Raw genomic sequence first — 22,598 nt, 5'->3', positions numbered from 1 at the left:
TATGACGAACTTAATTTGTTTAGTGACGAAAATGTGATATTCCTAAAAACTATATAAAAGTGAACTTTTTTGTCACTAATAACAAATGTTTGATGACGTTTATATTCGTATTTGTTTTAGATTGACGTAATACGAATTTGAAATAACATAATAAAACAATCAACGTAATAACATAAAAATAAAAACAATCAAAGGTAATAACAAAAATATTCACCATTGATCATAAAACTAATATTAAAACTATATTGAAATAAAAGCTCCTTAAATTAAAAGAAACATAGTTAAAGTAAATATGTCCAACGTAAAAGTCTAATTGAGAAATATTACTCCTAAACTAGGACTGAGAAGTAAGTCTAATTGAGAAATATTACTCCTAAACTAGGACTGAGAAGTGGAGCAATGCAGTGACACTTCACTTGCAATTAGTCTTGATCCAATAGTTTCCTCCATATACCTGTATAAAAGATAGAGAAAAAATTATGATTTAAGTTAATACTTTATGGTATCATGGTATAAATAAGATATAATTGGTATAAACTACAACTTCTTGTTAGACGTAGAGTTTAATTGGTGAAACAAATAAATGAATTGTGATACAAGTAAATAAAAATGAGAAAAAAATTAAATAGTGTGAAGTTTAGTGTACCCAAAGTTGATAATCTGGTGGGGCTCAATCTTCACTGTATCATTAAAAAAACATTCGAACTTAGATGCTAAAAGAATTATACTTGAATTTATCATTTAAAGATGTAGTACTTCTAACCTTGATGGTGATGAGCCAATAAAATGACGCTTCATTTGGTTTAATATTTCCTCTTGGCGTGCCCTTAGAGTACCCAGCTCAGAAGTTAATGTTTTTATCTGTATCTGCTGATTTGCTACCTCAGTTTCAGCTACATTCAAACGTTCTTGTAAACCATGTTGGGTAGTAGCAGCATCCTCTTTTGCCCTCCTAAGAGCATCCTCTAATTCTGTTGTCCTTCTTTTTGTTGTTGTAGTTGTATTAGGCTTTGGACCATAACCAAGACCTTTAATATATCCCGACCTTGTACCAAGTACATTATCAACAATTTCATCAATAGTCATTGGATTCTCTTCAGAAACAGATCCGAGCTCTCAAATCTCTCATTTTGTTCTACATAAAAATATTATATCAGTTAAATTAATTATAAGATAGAATGAATACATGTGACATGTTACTAAAATATTACTTACGTAGTTAGTCTCAGCCTCTGGAGATGACCATCCTTTTTCACTCGAGTAATGGGTACTTTTGAAGAACTCAATCCTATTTGGCTCTACTCCTTCATGTTCCTTCACACCCTACACAATATGAAAATAATATGAAATATTACTAAAATATCATCTTAGTAATGAATGCCTAGGGTGATTGAACCTCAACCACATTGACATGATTAGATTACAGGTTCAACAAAAGGTAATGAATGTATGTAGATCAAAGCTTTTTACCTATACCAACTCCTGTCAAGGCAACCATTTTTGAGAGTTTTGTAAGACAGAACATTGCAGAGTCAGAAATTGATGTGACAAGTAACATTAGACAACTAATGAAGAGTAGTTATGGCTTCCCAACTAACAACAAGACAGAATTTTTATATGTTGACTGCCCTTTTATACAAAAATAAACTCAGAGAAAGGAAACAAATAAAGGCTTTATATCAGAAAGCTCAATATATTTTAAGAGCCTTAAAATACTACTACTAACAGTTGTTTTAGAATACATGACGCAGACATAGAACTGGTTTTCCTTGTTATTAAGGTCCTAGATGTGATACTAATATTTGATAATTAAAAGTTTAACTAAAGCATGCTGACAAAGATTTAAAGAAAAGTAAAGAGAAACGAAAGAAACAAGTTGCACAGAAACGTCCCCACCTCTCAATTACCAATTCACCATGACTTTGTTCACTATAAATTACATCTCAAACTTAGAAATAACTAAATAGGCTTCAATATTTCACAACAGACTCCCCTTGATCCTTGGGACCCTTTCTCATATTCCCGTGGTCCAAACATTGATCCAAAGTCGAATATGTAACTCCACCAAAGACCCTAAACACGCATCTAACTATCTAAGTTATTCTTAATACAAAAAGAGTTCAATCAAACATCCTAAATGCAGCCTCTCTAGTTCATTTCATATTGTCGACAACTTAAACCAGACAAAGAAGGAAAAAGAGCAGTGATTCAGATCATTGTTGACTTTAATAGAAGCGCGACTTTCTTACATGGGCAACTGGAGGGCATGATATCTAGATGACTGCATAACATATACAAACAGATAAAAACTTCTTATTTATGAATAGCTTTGGTGTCTGGTTGTGAAAATATTTACACATATGAGGCAAGGTTAGTTTCAAAGAGTCAAGTACTACACATTAAGCAGGTTCTCTATTTTTTATACAAATGATAAGTTTCTCCCATTTTAGCAATTCTCATCCCACACATCTGACTTTCTAATGTAGGCAGGGATCATAGATCTCAAGCAAAAAAAAAAGCAAATACAAAGGAAGAGGAAGAACTGACACAGAATGCTTTCCGAGTTCGAACAACTCAAACATAAATAAAATAAAAATAACTGCTTTACATAGAAGATATGCCTTCCGTATGAGAAGAGATAAGATATTAACTAAAATCAATGGATACATTAATCTTCAAATATAAAAGTATAGTTGATGGAATGTCTGATGAGAATCAAGTTTTCTACTTCTTTTTTCTTAGAAAAGGTAAGTTTTATTGAGTATCAGCACTAACGTTGGGGCTGTAAATTAGGAAATGAGATCTAACAAGATTTCAGCATCATTTACAAGTTCCAGTTTACACCAAAACATAATAAGATCTTAACAGTCAAGTTCTAGTAATTTACTACTTAAGAGCATGAAATGTCTAATATTTAACCAAGTTATATGTCTAGTTTTAAGTGCTAAGTTATGTTATCAAAACACTCATAAACTACATTAACATGGAAACAGGTGGTTAAAGCAGTGATTGATCCTAGTGCAAATATGGAGTTCAGAGCCAACACGACAGATGATCCTCACAAGAGGAAACTAGATATCAACAAAGCAAAAGAAGCTAACCGGTTCACGAAATGCCATATAAGAAAACTAGAAATCCAATAACGAGTCACAAACAGAGCCTCGACAGCAATAAATAGGCCAAACAAGCTCTAGAATACTCAACAATTGCAATAAAAAAACTTGCACAACAACAACAAGAAATTAACTTGATTTGAATTATGAATGAAAAATAGCAATACTTAAAAGTATGTGCAAGTTCTTTTCTTTTTTTCACCATTTTGAATATTAAAAATGTCCCTTGAGATTTCAGTCTTCGCCTACCAAGCATAGAGATTGGAAAAGTTCCAAAAAATAAAAATAGTATAACTTACTATTTCAGCACGAGCAGCTACAAAAGCTCTTGACCCCATGAAATGATTAGATTTCAGCTTTGTTCGATTGACCTTGTTTATCTCGCATCGTCTCTACAAAGAATATATAAATATAAGTAAATAAAATTATAATGAAACAAATATGATGCTAAAGCTTATTATCATTTCGCACTATAAGTTCTCAGATGTTAGCATAAAAGAGTGGACATAAACTAAAGAACCACGTCAAGCTCTTCTCAAAGGTTGCAATTTTCAGAGGCATTTAAAGAATCCTTTTTTTTTTCTTTTTTACTTCCAGTTTATTTTCTACTCTTATTTGTATCTTCTGTAAGGGTCTACTCATATCAATGTAAGCCATATCATCCATGAATGAATGTTGCAGCTACAAAGTAGAGAAAAATATTTTCTGAAAATATCTTCTGTACATTTTGTTTGTACGTATTCTTAATTACTTAAAGAAAAAGGGTGAGAAATCGTGAATGTTGTTTGCCAGAAAAAGATATAACGAGACAAATATGAATAGAAATTACCTTATGCTCTGGATTCGCCCACATGTCACAGAGCCTGTTCCAATTTTCCGGGGTCAACTCTGGCACTTCAATTTTACGAGCCTCTTCCTCGGAGCTTGCACTTTCAAATAGCTTTTTTAATTTGTAGCGCCATTGTCGGCTTCTATTTTTCAGAATATCCTCACAGCTATCTTTGGTGTAATGCTCGTCCAAGTTAATTTCAAACTTCTCCTGCAAAATGAGAAGTTTTGAAGACACTCACAAAACAATCAAAATTTCCTTTGCTGGTAAAAGATTAAAAACTAACATATTTATAATGTAATAAAATTTACCAAAATATAGAATCCTTACATGGCATCTAATTAATGCTGCATCCTTATCATCTCTTGTGAGTTCCTTCCACTTGTTTGGAAGCGAAAGAAAGTTGCGAGCAATAATTCCTAACTCATTTGATAGCTTTGCTGATGGAATTGCCTTAACTGGCCTTCCTTTACCAACTGGGATGTCTATAACCATCTTTCTCCCTATAGACTTCTTCATTTTCTCAAGACCTTTTCCCATTGTCCTTCCACGACCTTTCCTGATTCTAGTTGAATCATCTGATTTTAAAAAGTAAAAATCAGTTCAAAATACTTGCTAAAATTCTTAAATGGTAACCATGTATTTATATTAGTAATTAATTGTCATGCTACAAATGAAAACTCTACTGTTTCAAGTTTAACATTAATGAATGTTTCAAATATTAATATATTTGGTTCCAACTTAAACACAAAAGAATCCTAGATGCTGGAATATAAAGATTGTTATTTCTTTCCAGTTGAGGAAAGTAAGAATTTGTTGAAACTTCTTATTGGGCGACAATCAGAAACTTTGTTTACATCCCCTCTTTTAAACACAATCTATTTGTTTTATAAAGATAAACTCAAAAATAATATAGCAATAGGTGTGAAGTTCTTGGCTACCCTTAGTATTTGCTAAAACCAACAAGAAAGAATGGGTGCAATGTAATTTATCAGATAATGACTTCCACAGAAATGAAAATCCCCAATATACCTTCGAATTGCAATATAATTGATCCGACAATAAGAAATTACTTCAATTTTATAGCAAAGGTTTCAATAAAAATAGTACTACCAAAACTCTGAATTAGAAAGTGTAGGATATACTAGTTGCATATAGAAAAACAATATGGAATGCACAGAACAAGCCAAAAAAAGGATCCATAAGAATAAACAACAAAAAATAGTACACTGACAACAATGAGCAATAAGCATCAAATTAAAAAGGAGAACAAACAATAATTAATAGATACACTCCTAGTCAATATAATAAAAGGTACGTATTACCTGTATTAGGAGTACGATTATTACTATTTGATGGATCAGATAATCGGCTTGCTTGAGTAGAAGCACCTGTAATTGTGGTTTGTCTAGAGACACGTCCGCCTGGTGCCATTGATTTGTAGAATTCTACCAAAAATACTATATAATTTTAGTATATTCATTAGATGTAAAATCTATTAGTTTAACAAACCAAAAGTTAGAAATAACTAAAGAAAAACTCAAAAAGAACATAAATCATCAATCTGGAAAGCCTGATGCACATCATTTCCTAATACGAATTTACTATCTTCTTCTCCTAAAATTTATTGAACTATTGAAGCATCACTAGCCGAGTTAAGTAATTAGTATAACATACCAAAGATCTATTTATGTAGAAATTTTTCTAATTTGAAGGCACATCAACTATGTTTTCAAAAACGTATACCGTATAAATGAAAGTTTTTCAATGGTGAAAGTTGAAAGAAACATCCAGCAACTTTTCACAGAGATAATCAAGAAAAGAGTGTGTGCAATGGTAAGCAATATGGACAACATTACAACAGATTATCTTGGAATGCTTTTGAAAGCTAATCATGATACTGCTGGAAGAGAGAAGCTCATATTTGAAGAAATAATTGATGAATGCTGAACAAGAAACAACGCAGACATTGCTCTCATGGACTATTTTTCTTCTAGGCACACTGACTGGCAAGAAAAAGCAAGAGAAGAGGCACTAGACTTACTTGGGCAGCGATATCAAAATTATAAAGACATATCAAAACTAAAAATAGTATGGGAATTATCAACAGCTCCTTTATTTTTCCATAATATTAATTTTTTTCAAAAACTTATACCAAAGATCTTATAAGTTATACATGCAGCAGATTTAAAAGAAGCTGTGTGTCTGACAATGTTTACTGGTTTCAACAAAAATATAAATTACCCTACAAAATATTCACCTTAAAACACTTTGTTTCAGTTTATCTAAATTTAAAGTGCCATTATCCGATCAAACAAATTCCCAAGGGCCACCAAGAAGCATGATTTGATTCAAACAGAAGCTTTAATACCATATTTCCACAATCCATCCACTCTTCCCTCAAAACCAGACAGAAAACATCAATATATACACAAAATAGATGCCTACTATGATAATATCTAATATTTCCCCTTCAGTACACCATGCAAAACTATAAATATACACAGTACACTAAAAACTCTAAATATACACAGTAAATTAAAGAGTTTCTGTTTCAAAATCTTCTAATTGATTTATTCTCATCTAGATTGACCATATGAGACAAAATAAAAGCATATCAATGTCTATGCCACAAATAATTAATGAATTAATAATTTGATATATGATTGTGGCAATTACAATCTATTGAATCTTATTCAAACAAAGAGTAGGTGAAATGATATATACCTGTTCAGAAATTTTGCTTCACTTTGCAATGTATTTTTTCCAGTCATTTTTTCAGAAATTTTGCTTCACTTTGCAATGTATTTTTTCCAGTCATTTTTCTCATATATATATATAGTGGTTATCCTGACATTCATTTGGAGCCAAAAATCCCAAAAACCAGCGCCAAAAGACGGTTTCTTTCTCCAATTTACAATGTTGTGGAATTCTATTTGGTGGGTATGGACGAGCTTGGTGGGTATGGAGGAGGTTGAAGAGTTATGCCAAGGAAGGGAGTGGAGAAGTGCTTTACCCTGAATTTTCTTCTAACCCTAACTTTATCTCTCTCTCCCACTAATTCTAAAATATCAGCCAACTTATGTAAAAATAGTATATACAGCCAACTTATATACATATAATACTACAAATGTACAACCAACTTATGTAAAAAAACTAGTAAAAAGAAACTTTACCTTGTGAAAATAATACTAAAATGAAACTTTATTTTAGTACATATCCCAATTTTGGATGACTTTATGTTATAAATAAGCTATATCAAATATGTACTACAGTAATATAATATTCAAAAGATTTATTTCAAGAATTGATTTAACTATCTTGGTGTTCACGAGAAATTGAACCAAAATTGGAAAAAAAAATCAACATTCTTTATTTGATTTGATTTTGATTTTTAGTTTTAAGAACATGTAAAATTTAATTATTTGGTTTTAAGCAAAAATTAATCGAAAAAGTCGAACCAGATTGATTATATAAATACCTATTTAGAAATTATAACTATATAAAATTTTACATTACAAATTGTTTTTTGCGCTCTTGGCTACTATTTGTGTTGTTTCTACTCTGTTTGGATAAGTAGACTTGACAAAACCTCTTAGTTCTTTGTAGGAAAGCAACTGTTGTAATTATGATCCTCTAATATTCCTAGTGTTCAGTATATTCTTAGTTCTTTGTAGGAAAGCAACTGTTGTAATTATGATCCTCTAATATTCCTAGTGTTCAGTATATTCTGCTGATTGGTCCCCAAATGTCCACAAAACTTTTGTTCACTATTTAGAACATAAGTGAAGGAATCAAGATTATAAGATTAATTAGTGTTGTACACTATACTTTTTCCTCTAAATTAATTTATCTTATCGGGTAAATTGTAATGATCGACAACTAATTAATCGATATCCGATAATCACTATCTTATCAGTTCGATTATCAGTTTAGCATATTTATAAACCGATAACCGATATATCGAGCCAATAACATTCACAACCGAACTGAACCGACTGATATACATCCCTAATAAGAATACTTTCTAGTTGGACATGGTTTTATTATTACTACTTCTTATCGGCCATATTAATGTCTCTGTGCATTTGGTTGATAATGATTTCATTAATTGAATAATGTATTTGGATGATTGCGGTGAAGATGTAATGACCCAATATGTCGTTTTAAGAATTAACGCCCCGTTCAGCAACCTAAGGTCCTGAGCAACTTTGTAATATGTATTATGACTTGTGTGTGCCATCGAGTTTGGTTTTCAAAAGATTCGAAATTAAATTTAAAGAAAAATTCTCATTTTGAAACTTAAATGGAAAGAGTTGAACGGAGAGTTGACTTTTGAGCAACGACCTCGGAATGGAGTTTTGATGATGTCAATAGCTTCGTATGGTAATTTTCGCTTTAGGCGTGTGTCCGGATTTGGAAGTCCGTAAGAGTTAGGACAATTCGACACATTTTGGCGAAAGTTGGAAAATAGAATTTTTTTTGGAAAATTCGACCGAGGGTGGAAATTTGATAATGAGGACGGATTTCAATTCCGAAAATAGGAACAGCTATGGTACATCATTTATAACTCGCGTGCAAAATTTGAAGTCATTCCGGATTGATTTGATATATTTCAGCGCAAAATATAGAAGTTGGAAGATTTGAAAACTCATAATTCGATTCGATGCGTGATTCGTAATTTCGGCGTGGTTTGATGTGGTTTAAAGCCTCGACTAAGTTCGTATTATATTTTAGGACATGTTGTCATACTTGGTTAAAGTCCTGAGGGCCTCGGGTGGATTTTGGAAGGTTAGCGGAGTTAATTTTGGACATTGAAGCTGCTAATTTTTCTGCTGTTCTGAACAACATTTGGGCAGAAGCGACATCGCAGAAGCGTGAAACTCATCGCAGAAACGACTGGAAAGGGGGCTAGGCAGTGTTGGGCGTTCATCACAGGAGCGGAGCAGTGGAACGCACCTGCGACACCGCAGGTACGATGTTGGCAGCGCAGAAGCGGATGTTGGCAGCTATGAGGGGGATCGCAGAAGCAATTAGAGTTCTTCTCTAATATAAATCATTGACGTATATTAGGTTGAGTTGTTCACTCTCGAACGTAGTATGAATACGAAAACAACGTGTACCCGAGTCATCCAAAACCCAATCCGGACATTCGCCCAAAGCCAAAATCATCATACGAAGGCCTGTTGGAACCTTCAAATCTCGATTCCGAGGTCGTTTATTCAAAAATCACAACTTAGCCAATTCTTCCAACTTAAAGCTTCTGAAATAAGAATTCTCTTTCCAAATCGACTTCAAACTTCCCGAATTCGAATTACGACCATGTGCACGAGTCATAGTACCTGAACTGAAGATGTCCATGGCCTCAAACTGCCGAACGACGCGCTAAAGCTCAAAGCGACCAGTTGGGTATCGGTTTGCTGAACTTAAAAAATCCAATCCGATCCGAGTTTATATGGATTGGAGTTGGATTGTCATTTCTTCAATCCGAAAACCAAAACGAAAATTTCATATCCAATCCAAACTGCCAGAACGACCGCCGCTAATCTTCATGTCTTAAGTTCTATGTCAAATTTGAAAGTAATTATGTATTTAATCTTGAAGGAATACTAATTTAAATTACAGTATTGATGAAACTTATTAATTATTTTATGTTAGGGAGGTAAAATGTGTAGTTTGATAATAGTATTTAAGAAACTATTATTTTTTATTTATCTAAAAATTAAGTATTGTTAATTTTTATCTCATATTAACTTTAACACTATTGCATTATTTGTACTTGTAAAAAGAAAATTATAGATACTTTATTCTACCGAAAATATCTACTCACAAATAAATGTATTTCTTTACTGTAATAACTTGAATTGATTAAATTAGAATAACATGTGAAATAGAGTGATCACGGCCAACTATGCCTTCTAAAGACAAAGCGGTCGTTGCAAATATAATCCGTTTTTTTAATTCCGGAGTCGAATCCTCATGGAACTAATCTATCTATTACAACTCTTGGCAATGCTATTTTCAACTCAACCAATTTCCAGATGCAAGATTTTTATCAATCAACTTGGGTTTTTGTTTAACTATTTCAAATGATATTAAAAACAACAATATGCTAAATTAAAGATAATTCAAGGGTAAAAAGGTTTAGGGCATTGATTTCCTCAATTTCTAGTTTAAGTTTTAACTCTTTTGCTATAATCTCGCCGTACTACTTTATGAGGTTTAAGAGCTATAAGTTATCGTAATTTTCTCTCGATCAACTACGATAATTTACTAGAGCATTTTCTCGAACTACTCTAGCTGGCAATATGTGTAGATCTAAATTATCCCAGCAAAGTTTCGTTATCTCTAAACCCACTTTTAGTTCAAGTAATGAATCTCTTCAATTACCTAAAAGTGGTGTTGTTCAATATGAGGTAATTAGACACGATTAATCAAGGGCCCATTCAATTAATCACCATACAAAACGTAATTGAACACTCATATAAAATAACAGTGAAACATAATCAAGCTGGGGCATAAACAGTCGCCAAATTACATGAATCTAGCCTATTATCATAGGGGAAATTAAAAGACCAAATAAAAATTAACAAAAAATTAACTTTGTTGATTTAGTTGCTTTTTAGGTAAAAAATTGAATCAGATTGAACAATGAACACCTCAAGTATTGTGTAAATATAGCATGAATGAAAATATACAAATATATATTTTTGTTCACTTTTCCGCATATGAGCAAGTTGAGCATAATTGATTAATTTTTCTTCTACAAACTTTGATATCATAAACTTTAATTGGAGTTCCAATCTGCTTGGGTTATGGATTACATTTTTTCTTCTATTTTTATAAAAAAATCTGTTGGTCACTCTTTTTGTCAAACAAGGAATTATCACCACAAGTCCTCAACATCTCCCCTCGTCCGTCCTTTTTATAAGAAAAAAAAAGAATTGTCGCTGCAGCCCTCTCCTGACGCTGCATCTCGTTGCTCTTGGTAATCCCCTTGTTCGCTATCAGACCACTCTGGTAAATTCTCCTCTTTTATTTCTATCGCTGCCTTCTCCTCTCTATTTAATTCTTAACATCCGAATACTGAGTTTTGATTTATGAATTGATTTGTCATAAGAATGAATTGAAGTTTGATTTTTTGTATGTGGATAGATGGGTACTTATTTACTTAACTTGGGCTGGGATTCAGAGGAAAACAATAAATTAGGAAGTCATATGTTGCATTAAATTTTAAGAAATCAGTGTACAAGCAAATATCACTGGAACGAGGGACTGCCTTCACTAAGAAAAGCATTAGAAGGGGAAAGGGGGATTAGAGAATAGAGAGAAGAAGAGGGAATGGAACAGAGAGAAGTGAGAAATAGGATTTCGTTCATTGATTGATACTCCCAAGTGCTATACAATGGTGTATATACACAGGCTCAATTTATTTAGCTAACTATTTATTACTAATGCTAATCCAATATAATTAGCTAACTAACAGTTCTATTAGCTATTCTAGACATGAAGGAACAGTTTGGATCAAACGTAATTGTGTGGCCAATTCTCTCAGCAGAAGTTTTATGACATGTTGAAAGATAATAAATGCATTTCTCTTTTGCTTAATTAAAACTCAATTATAACTGCATGGCTGACTTAGCTTGCTTTGTCGATATGTTTGTGCAGTTGATCATGGATAAAGGTTGGATGCATGAACGGAAGTTCTCTAAAAAATATATTGAGGGTGTTCAATCTTTTATGCAACTCGTTCGGTCAAACTTTGATCGAAATTCTAAAGTTCGATGTCCATGCCAAGACTGTTTAAATATAGATTTTCAAACACAAGATGTAGTGTATGACCACTTGTTGATAAAAGGAATTACGGGAAGTTACGTGCAATGGATATACCATGGGGAACAATCACAAAGGAGAGATAAAGATGAAGCAATTTACAACGAAGACGAAGATGAAGACGAAGACGAAGACGAAGATGAAGATGAAGAACATGACAACAATGATGGAATTAACGCTATGTTAGAAGATGCCAGTGGAAGATCATTTACCAATTTTTCGGAGGAGACAACAACTGGTAATAATATATATGGTAATATGAGTGAGAAGGAAGCCAAAAAGGTTGACAAATTGTTGGAAGAAGCTGAACATGAATTATACCCGGGATGTCAGAAATTCTCAAAGCTTTCATTCCTTGTGAAGTTGCTACACTTGAAAGTGTACAATCATTGGAGTAATAAGTCATTTGATATGTTGCTAGAGTTACTACGGGAGGAACTGCCAAATGGTGAGACACTTCCTAAGTCATATTATGATGCTAGAAACCAGCTGCAAGGTTTGGGATTAGGATACATTTCTATCCATGCTTGCAAATATGATTGTGTGATTTATTGGGGTGAGCTTAAAGATAGACAAGAGTGTCCACGTTGTGGTACTTCGAGGTGAAAAATTAATAACGGAAAGGATAAAAAGATTCCTCATAAAGTCTTGCGATATTTTCCATTAAAGCCGAGACTTCAAAGGTTATTTATGTCAAGAAAAACAAGTGAGGACATGAGATGGCATAAAGAAAAACGTCTTGATGAGCCAAATGTATTGAGGCATCCTGCTGATTCTGAAGAGTGGAAAGAATTTGACAAGAATCATCAGTGGTTTGCCCAAGAACCTCGGAATATTAGACTCGGCCTTGCAACCGATGGTTTTAATCTATTTGGTAACATGAGCACAACTTATAGTATGTGGCCTGTCATTCTAGTTCCTTATAATCTTCCTCCTTGGAAATGTTTTAAGGATCCATTTATGTTAATGTCATTGCTTATTCCTGGTCCTCAAGCACCAGGGAAGGATATTGATGTTTATTTGCGTCCTTTGGTTGATGAATTGAATGAGTTATGGAGTGAAGGTGTAGATACATTTGATGCATCAACAGGGGAGTCCTTCAAGATGCATGCTGCTGTTATATGGACCATAAATGATTTTCCAGCTTATGGTAAGTTCTTAAACTCCTTACTGTCCAAGATGTCTAAATAATTGTTAAATAGAAGATTTTGTATAAGTTTTACTAGTATACTATTTGTAAGTAATTTTTGTATAGTTTAGGAATATAAACTAATGTGCACATATATTATTTATTATGGATTAGGTAATTTATCCGGATGGAGTACTAAGGGATACATGGCATGTCCTACTTGCAATAAAGATGCACCTTCACACAAGTTAAGAAGTAAAATATGTTACATGGATCATCGCCGGTATCTTGACCCTAAGCACACATGGAGAAGAAGCAAAAAATTTGATGTTAAGATAGAAAAAAGATTGAAACCAAAAGAGCTCTCAGGAGATGATGTCTTACAACAATTGGATTTTCTTAGTACTTATAGACTAGGAAAGCACCCCAATAATAAGAAAAGAAAACGTCTTCCTGAAGAGTTGAATTGGGTGAGGGGAAGTATTTTATTTGAGTTGCCATATTGGAAGAGCTTGAAGTTGCGGCACAATTTAGATATCATGCACATAGAAAAGAACATTTGCGAGAATATTTTGGGGACAATACTGAGTCTTGAAGGGAAAACTAAGGATACATATAAAGCAAGACAAGATCTTAAGGATATGAACATAAGAAAAGAACTATGGTTACAAGATAATGGTTCTAGTTATACAAATGCCAGCTGCTTGTTGTAATATGTCAAAAAGTGAAAAAAAGGAGTTCTATAAATTTTTAAAATCAGTTAAATTTCCTGATGGTTATGCTTCAAATATCTCACGGCGTGTAAATGAGGATGATGATAAGATAACTGGACTCAAAAGTCATGACCATCATGTTTTGTTACAACGACTGCTGCCTATTGCTATTCGTGGATTTGTAAATAAAGATGTCTCTTCAGCATTGATTGAGTTAGGCGATTTCTTTCAACGATTATGTTGCAAGACTTTGAGAAAAGATGACTTAGAACAACTAGAAGAGGACATAATTTTAATATTGTGTAAGCTTGAGATGATCTTTCCACCTGCTTTCTTTGATGTTATGGTACATTTGGCTGTGCATTTACCACGAGAGGCTATGTATGGGGGACCAGTACAATATCGTTGGATGTACAAAATTGAAAGATTTTTGTGCAAGCTTAAGCATTATGTGCGAAACAAGGCACGACCAGAAGGTTCTATTGCAGAAGGCTATCTTATTGATGAATGTTTGACATTTTGCTCTATGTATCTTACTGGCATCGAAACTAGATTTAATCGTGAAGATCGAAATGATAATGGATCTAGTAACAAAGATGAAGTTGTTCTGGACATATTCTCAAAGAGTGTTAGACCATTTGGAGATGGAAACTATGATATCATACCAAAGAATGATTTCGATATGGCTCGGTGGTATGTGTTGAATAATTGCGAAGAAGTAGAACCTTTTCTTCGGTATGTTATTTTTCTCTCTATTTTTATTTTTCTGTTTTAAATAATTTATAAGTAATTTATTTTGCAGGGAGCATAAAGAAGAGTTGATTAAGCAAGTTGTTGTGAATATAAAAGAGAAACATAGAGAACAATTTCCTTTATGGTTCAAAAGGAAAGTAAGTAACTTTTTAAGATAAGAATCATCTTAATGTGTTTAAATTCTAATTTGTTTTCCTCTTTACTAATTAAAAGTAATAATTTTTTCATTGTAGATTATGCAATTATATAATAAGGAAAAGTCTGTGTCTATCAATCAGTTATATCCTTTGGCAATAGGACCTGATGTACGTGGAAGAACATATAATGGGTGTACTGTAAATGGTGTTAGGTACCATATTCAAAGACGCGATGAACTACGTAAAAGTCAAAATTGCGGTCTAGTTGTTGAAGGCTATCACGAAAATGAGGTGATTGATTTTTATGGTATTATAACTGACATGATTGAGTTAGAGTATCTTAATGGCAATCCAGTTCTGCTATTTAAATGCAAGTGGTTTGATCTTCGCAAGAAGACAGGGATGCAAAAAGATAAAAATCTTACGAGCATCAATGTTAATAGATTTTGGTATGAACATGATTCTTTTGTACTAGCTACTCAAGCAAGGCAAGTATTTTATATTGATGATCCGAAATTGGGAGAAAATTGGCGAATTGTCCTAAAATTTCAAGATAGACACTTATATGATGTGCCAGAGATGCAAAATTCAGAGACAGGAAATGGCGAAACAAATGATGAAGTATATCAAGATGTTTCACTTGAAAGTAATTCAATTGTCAATGATACGGATAATATGTTGAGTCAACTACATAGAGATGATGTTGATTCGGTTACCCTAGATGCATATGTAATTGAATTGGAGGCTCAAACAGAACATGAAGTTGGTTATGACGAAGAAAATTCTGACGAAGAGGATGACACAATGGTAGAGTACATCAGTGATCATGAGGAGAATGAGGGGAATGAAGGTAATAATAGTACTAATGACGATGAAGTCGATATCACAGATGATGATGACGACGATATTGGTTTTTATGATGTAACCTCATAATAGTAAGGTCAGTAACCTGCTGGGTGTGCATCTTTTTTTAATATATTATGTTGGAGATAGGGAGAATGAGAGGTTTTAAATAATTAGGCCATTTATAGATGTCTTGAGGAAATATATGCCTGTGTAGGTCTCTCTGTCCTCTGTTTATTTAACTTTATTAAATTTCTAAAGCTGATTCTCCTTTTGTTTTCTCTTAAATGTTAACTTTATTACCTGGTTTCTTAGTTTAGGTGCTTTGGTAAACTTCAAGAAGCTCAATCTTTCTGTTTTTCCACAGGCTTCACTCCAGAATTTGATCATATTCTCTGATAGGCTGCCCTAGTCGATTTGCTTCCATTTTCTGTATATACTAATGCCATGTCTCCGTCCTGTGTATTTTTAGATTGCATGATGATGATGAGGTGACAAGGAAGGATCATGTGGCAGCTGGGCTTTGTTGCATACAATTGTTTATGAATTCTTCTTCTCAGGAAGAAGCTATAAGACACTTGGAGAACGCCAAGGTCAGTCCATTTTAAGAATTTGTTCTGCTGCACATCTGCTTTATAGATGGTGTTTATGGTTATCAATGAATTATTGATTTTATAGAGCTGTGCTCTCTTTTCTCTGTCCTAGTTGTCAAACCAAGTTTAGATGCTTAGGGAAGCCAAAAAATACTGGCAAGGTGCACTTTTATAAGCAGCGTGTGCAAGGAATTACACAAATGCTGGGTATGCATCTTTTTTTAATATATTATGTTGGCGATAGGGCGAATGAGAGGTTTTAAATAATTAGGCCATTTATAGATGTCTTGACAAATTGCTTAAGAGTATGGTCACTGAAGAAGAAGCTGAGAAACAGGTTATTGAATTTGTCAAGAGAAACATTGGCACATATACACCATTACTAGCAGGAAATTCAGTCTACGTGAATTTTCAATTTTTGAAGAAATACATGCCAAATCTGGCTAGTCTTTTTTCACATGTACTAGTTGATGTCAGCAGTGTCAAGGCATTGTGTGTTCGTTGGTTTCCAATAGCAAAAAGGCTCCTAAAAAGGAAAGCAAGCATAGAGCTATGGATGACATTAAGGAGAGCATAGCAGAACTCAATTACTTCAAGGAACACATATTCAAGGCCTCTAAGTCTAATAAGAATCCAAGGCTTGTTGCTTTTCACAAGCTCCAGTTTGGATCAAACCAAAGATAATAAGAGTGTTGTTCCATTAAACAGCTAAATAATAGTATATATATTACCTTGTCCCCAGCTGCTAGAATTACTAGTTGGCCATCTTCAGCTGGCTTTTTGCTCCTTGAAACTGGAGCTTCAACAAGACAACCACCCTTTGATGTAATGGCCTGTAATCATTCACTATTAGTATTTCACTTCAACTTACTAATTCTTTGCTGTTCTAATATGTGCAGTATTCATCATAAACTTGACTTCTGATAGTACACTGCTTCAGCTCTAGTGTAAAACAAGTCAAGAATTAATATTCCCACATGCAATTCCAACCTCACTAATCTTTGAAGAAGTATCGGCATCAACGGTTGACATGTCTATATACCCCTTCCCACCACATATCTGCTCAAGAGCACCATCTTATCAGGCTCTTAAGATTTCAAAGACAAATTACCCCTGCTTTAGTTGAACCTAGTCAGTGATGGAATTTTGTCCAGACCAACAGATCGATTTTCTGCTGAGCTTTCTGCTGCACATTGTTCAGGGACCACTACAACCTTCTCATGGTATATAACACCACCTGTTCGTCTTTGGGTGCATGATGGTACAGCAGCGTAAATAACTAGATGATTCCAGCTGCTTGAAAGTCTTCAAGCCAGTCATGATCCTAATGAGCACAGCTACTGCAGTCGATATGACCTCTACCTTTGTTTTTTGCCAAAAAAGGATTGTAGTTTTCAACGAGATGTTTATAAATTGATCCTTTAGTACAACCAATTGGATATTCCTGTTTTCTGGTAATTCTTTTTACTAAAAATTACTAGGAACCTCAGACCTCTCTATTCCTTCGAGGTAGGGTTAAGGTCTGCGTACACACTACCCTCCCCAGACCCCACTAGTGAGATTTCACTGGGTCGTTGTTATTGTTGTTGTTGTTGTTGTTGTTGTTGTTGTTGTTATAGATGTCTTGAGGTAATATCCGCCTGTGTAGGTTTCTCTGTCCTCTGTTTATTCTACTTTAAATTTCTAAAGCAGATTCTCCTTTTGTTTTCTCTTAAATGTTAACTTTATTAGTGTCTATCACATGAACTCCGAATAGTGAAAGAGTAAATAAATTACCCGCTTAATGCTTTAAGCGTTATGAACAGATGGTTGCCATATTGCTCTTCCCTTAATTTTTTTGGTCTCTTAAGACTTAAAAGGAAACACAATTACTTAAAAAATGACCAGATTAGCAACTACACTCTACCTTTTTATTTTACGGAAGACTTCCACTGTAAGTCTACAATCGACTTAACATCTTATTCCAGTTTCCAATAAGAAAAATAATTAGATCTATATTAACAAACATAACATTCCATGATAAGTTTTTTTCTATAAAATGAGCATTTAACTTCACCTCTCAAATTAAAAAGAAGTGTTCTTCGAAAACTCTGTAATTATGAAATCTAAAGAAGTAATGAATGCTTTATTTATTTATTTTGATATGATTTTCTGTTTGATTTTTCATATGCTTTCTTATGTTACATCTGGCATTATATAATATATTTTTTATTTTTGCCATTATAAAAATCTAAATTCTTTTGAATCAAATAAATATAAAATAAAGATATTTGACTGCACGAAGTGTGGCCCAATTAACTAGTTATTTGACAATTAAGGTATTATGTTGGACTCCATATGCTCGGATTATGTTATAGATATAAGTCCATATATAGACTGTTCCTATCTAAACAATATGAAATTTTGTAGCAGCAAGTGTTCCTTGGGTTCTACTAAATTTTAATATGATTTTTTGGTTTTATATTTTCTAAAGTTAGATATGGCAATTGAATCAAAATGAGTATGGTTTTAATTTTATTTCTTTCATTTGTAGGTCATATAGACTTCATAATAGAATTTTATAAATGGGATTCAAGTTTCTCGAACTTGATATTTTTTTAAGATGGGTGCTTCAGTCATAAGGTTAATTAGTCCTAAAGTAACTTTTTGTATCATATATGAACAAAACTATATCTTTTAGTTTTTTTACTATAAATCTTTTTTTGTCGCCAATAATTGTACTATTCAACTACAAAATTCAAGTCGTAGCCATTTAAAAATCATATTTTTCGTGACAAAAATTTTATTGTGACTAAACTGTACGTTAAACAGAGACAATTAAATAATTGTCACTAATTGTTTGTACTATTAGTGACAAAAACTAATGTCATAATAAATTAGAAACTTTTGTAGCTAAAGTTTACCATGTTTAACTACAGATTTTATTTATTCACTATTGTAATAACACATTTTTTGTGACGAAATTTTTTCGTGTCCAAAGTTTTACCAATTTTAAGACAAATTATGATTTGTCACAAATTGGATACATCATTAGTGACAAAATAATATGTCACCAATTATATAAAATTCGTGGCTAATGCTATTAAATAATGGCGCCAAGTTATTTTTTGGTGGGAAACTTTAGTGGACAAAACTTTTGCTACGAAATTTTATGTTTCATCACTAAAACTATGCGAATTATGTATCTAAACACGAAACATAATTTTCGTCACGAAAAGTGAATAATTAGTGACGAATTTTGTGTCGTGGCTAAAAGTTTTGTAGCTAAATATCACATTTGTTGTAGTGTTCTGACACAGTTGATATTCAAATTGATCAAGATCTTATTCTTGATCCGAGTGGGAGTGGGAGTGGGAACTCTCAATCCCAAAATCCTTCTAACGAATATGAATTTCAACTACGAAAGGGTGACAGGAAAAATATACCCCAACGTACTTATGAAATTGAATATTATTTTCTTGGTATCTCCCATAGAAATGGATGAGCCAAAGTTTGTAACTGAGGCTTTATCGAGCCCTGGAAAAGATGAGTGGAAGCAATGAAAGAAGAATTAGAGTCCATAAAAACCAACAAAGTCTGGGATCTAGTTGACCTTCCGCCTGGGCGTAGAGTCATTGGGAACAAATAGGTTCTCAAAGTTACACGCAAAGCGGATGGGTCAATAGAAAGATACAAGGCACGATTGGTGGCAAAAGGCTTTACTCAAGAAGCTGGAATAGATTATGAGGAAACATTTTCACCAGTTGTGAAGTTTAACTCAATTCGCTTACTTTTGGCTATTGTTGCACGTTTGGATTTGGAATTACATCAAATGGACGTGAAGACAACTTTTCTCAATGGAGAACTAAACGAAGAAATCTACATGGAACAACCTGTAGGCTTCATTGTTAAAGGCCAAGAAAAGAAGTTCTGTAAATTAAAAAGATCTATTTATGGCCTGAAGCAATCTTCAAGGTAATGGTATTTGAGATTTCACAAGGAGGTGATCTCATATGATTTCACCATGATCGATAAAGACCATTGCATTTATGTGAGGAAGTCCAATGAGATATTTGTAATTCTTTCTCTTTATGTGGACGATATTTTATTAGCCGGAAACAATTTGGAGTATGTGAAAACTATCAAGTCATAGTTTTCAAACTCATTTGACATGAAAGATATGGGCGAGGAAGACTATATCCTTGGAGTTAAGATCCAAAGAGACCGTTGCAAAAAGTTATTGAGTCTATCTCAAGAAACTTATATAAAGAAAATTTTGGAGCGTTTTCGCATGAAAAGTTGCAAATCCATGGATACTCCTATAGCGAGAGGTGAAACTTTAAGCCTTGAAATGTGTCCCAAGACTGAAAATGAAAGGGAAGACATGTCCTGAGTTCCATATTCAAATGCTGTCGGGAGCTTGATGTACGCTATGATGTGTACTCGCCCAGACATTTATTATGTCGTAGGTCTGGTTAGCAGGTATCAATCCAATCCTGGAAGAGATCATTGGAAAGCTGTGAAGAGAATTTTCAGATACCTGAAGGGAATTGCAGATTATTCACTATATTATAGTGGAAATGATTTATACTTGAGAGGATATACAGATGATGATTGGGCTGGTGATCGGAATGATAGAAAATCAACATCCGGTTATGCTTTCTTACTTAATGGTGGTGCTATATCATGGAAAAGTAAGAAACAAACCTGTACAACCCTTTCAACGATGGAAGCTGAGTTCGTGGCTTGTGCGTCTGCAGTACAAGAAGTTGCTTGGTTGAAGAGATTCTTTGAGCATTTGGATATTACAAAGAACTCTCAGGGTCTCATGACTCTATATTGTGATAGTCAAGAGGCTATTGCTTATACAAAAGATCCTAAGTATCACAGTAAGACCAAACACATTAACATCAAGTATAACTTTATAAGAGACATGGTAGCAAATGGAGAGATAAATTTACAATACAGTCCTACGCGAAGCATGATAGCTGATCCTTTTACAAAGGTGATATCTAAAGACTTGTTTGAGAAACATGTTATGGCTCTAGGTTTGCGAAGGATATGAATATATTTATGTATTGTAAAATGACTTAAGTATTATAATACGCTCATAAATATTTGACTCTTGAATTTGTGCTTATATCTCGTATGCGTGTGATAAATATTTCGTTGATAAAGTGTGTTGAACAAGTCGCGAGATTGGCTCTCTCACACGAGCAATCGCCTCTTACGTTAAGAATAATGAAGAGATGAGACCTTATAGAACCTTGGGTAATGCGAGGTTATATTTACTTGTAAAGGTCGATCTTGATAACTAATCAGACTTATGAATTTCAACATTCGATTATGACTTGTTTTGTAAGCCAGATGCAAGTTTCTCTAAGAAGATGGTTTGATGATTATTGAAGTGAGAAACTCGGGTTAGACATTTGGAGGTGTCTAGACCAAGATCTGTATGGTGTTGAATGATTAAAAGAATAAGACACACGAGCTGATATAAAGTGAGAACACCGTAACATGTGTTTCATACCGCGTGTGCTATCGACCAATCGGATAATGGAAGAATGAATCCATGTTTCTTCATTGTGTGAGATCCCAAAGAAGTTATATTAACTTTTATTGGAATACCCTTTGACCATTTACTGTTTCTTGAAGTGCCAATCAGTGTTGCCACTTTAGCATGTCACTAATATCCATGAGTGATTCGGTAATGCAGTGCATGTCTAGGAAAGCAGTTGATTTGGAATGGAAAGATTCGAGTAGAAAGACAAATAAATATATATTTTTTTGCAAATTTAACTTGTATTCATAGGTCGACCATTACACTTACCATGAGGGTATCAAATGTAATTATGAATATAAAGTTAAACATGAACTCGAGTTCACCTCTTTCGAGGATGAGTGATTAAATAACTAACTACTGGAGTAGTAGGTGATGTCTGGGGTATTGTGAGTAACAAGATCCTCATGTTAGTAATAAATCCCTTCCGCATGTGATTGGATTTCTACATAGAGCTGTTAAACAACCTTAAAGGGATTAAGAATATTATGGTAATGCTCGCAGGTCGCACGAACTATTTGCCGGTATGAATTATGTGTGTTGTTTTCACGGTAGTTACTAGTTTGGATCTAGTCCACCTGTGCGAAGTGGGAGATGTTGGATATAAGGCTTGGGTCGTGGGTCGCCCATGTGGACTAACCCGACCTGTTTTAAAAGAGATAAAACTTAAGGAGGTTAGACGTAGGTTTTATTTACTCCTAAACCACCGCACGTTATTTTGAGAGACGTGAGAACGTGGAGTGGTGGTTTTCATCGGTAGTTTCCTCTATTCCTCTTCTATATATTTGTTCTACAGAAGAACTATCAAAAAGAGTGTGTGAAAACTCTTTTCTTCTCCCAAAAAAAAAATCACATACACAGAAAGGTAGGCTTTTAGTTTGTGAATTAAGCTTTGTTTCCTGGTGATTCAAAGTTTGACTTGAGGCAATTCTTTTGGTGGTGAGTTCAATGGTTTCCGTTGCATCAATAAGATACACAATTCGTTGTTCTCTGTCCTCGATTTAATCTAACATTTGAGTCGATCCATATTTAATACGGATAGAAAATGGGTTAACCGTCGGATAAAATGGATATCCATATTATTCAAGCCTTCTTAAATACGATCACTTCTGGAAG

General features: G+C 33.7%; 2 protein-coding genes across 6 annotated transcripts; one reads left to right on the top strand and one right to left on the bottom strand.

Annotated features, from left to right (window-relative positions):
• Nucleotides 1-223: 223 nt before the first annotated feature.
• LOC107817019 (uncharacterized) lies at nt 224-16,819 on the bottom strand. 3 transcript variants are annotated; one of them, XM_075237101.1, is made up of 9 exons: nt 16,675-16,819; nt 5,268-5,390; nt 4,273-4,520; nt 3,943-4,152; nt 3,413-3,505; nt 1,216-1,323; nt 764-1,135; nt 647-680; nt 224-454 (listed from the first exon to the last, which is right to left on the bottom strand). In XM_075237101.1, exons 2-7 carry the CDS (start codon nt 5,374-5,376, stop codon nt 1,097-1,099), a joined length of 807 nt encoding a protein of 268 aa, XP_075093202.1. In that variant the 5' UTR covers nt 5,377-5,390; nt 16,675-16,819; the 3' UTR covers nt 224-454; nt 647-680; nt 764-1,096. The 3 variants fall into 3 exon arrangements, with proteins under 3 accessions (XP_075093202.1, XP_075093199.1, XP_075093200.1); XM_075237098.1 differs by lacking the exon at nt 16,675-16,819 and adding an exon at nt 6,670-7,030; XM_075237099.1 differs by lacking the exons at nt 647-680; nt 16,675-16,819 and adding an exon at nt 6,670-7,030.
• On the top strand, nt 10,774-17,659 carry LOC107829616 (uncharacterized). 3 transcript variants are annotated; one of them, XM_075237095.1, is made up of 7 exons: nt 10,774-10,962; nt 11,611-12,925; nt 13,079-14,352; nt 14,420-14,507; nt 14,604-15,447; nt 15,823-15,943; nt 16,843-17,659. In XM_075237095.1, exons 3-5 carry the CDS (start codon nt 13,580-13,582, stop codon nt 15,438-15,440), a joined length of 1,698 nt encoding a protein of 565 aa, XP_075093196.1. In that variant the 5' UTR covers nt 10,774-10,962; nt 11,611-12,925; nt 13,079-13,579; the 3' UTR covers nt 15,441-15,447; nt 15,823-15,943; nt 16,843-17,659. The 3 variants fall into 3 exon arrangements, with proteins under 3 accessions (XP_075093196.1, XP_075093197.1, XP_075093198.1); XM_075237096.1 differs by lacking the exon at nt 16,843-17,659 and adding an exon at nt 16,056-16,598; XM_075237097.1 differs by having other exon boundaries at nt 10,775-10,962; nt 13,079-14,310.
• The last annotated feature ends 4,939 nt before the right edge of the window (nt 17,660-22,598 follow it).

Source organism: Nicotiana tabacum, chromosome 18 (genome assembly GCF_000715075.1).
Source record: "Nicotiana tabacum cultivar K326 chromosome 18, ASM71507v2, whole genome shotgun sequence".
Taxonomy (NCBI): domain Eukaryota; kingdom Viridiplantae; phylum Streptophyta; class Magnoliopsida; order Solanales; family Solanaceae; genus Nicotiana; species Nicotiana tabacum.
Note: the sequence above shows the minus strand (reverse complement) of the source record. Positions and strands in the feature narration are given on the sequence as shown.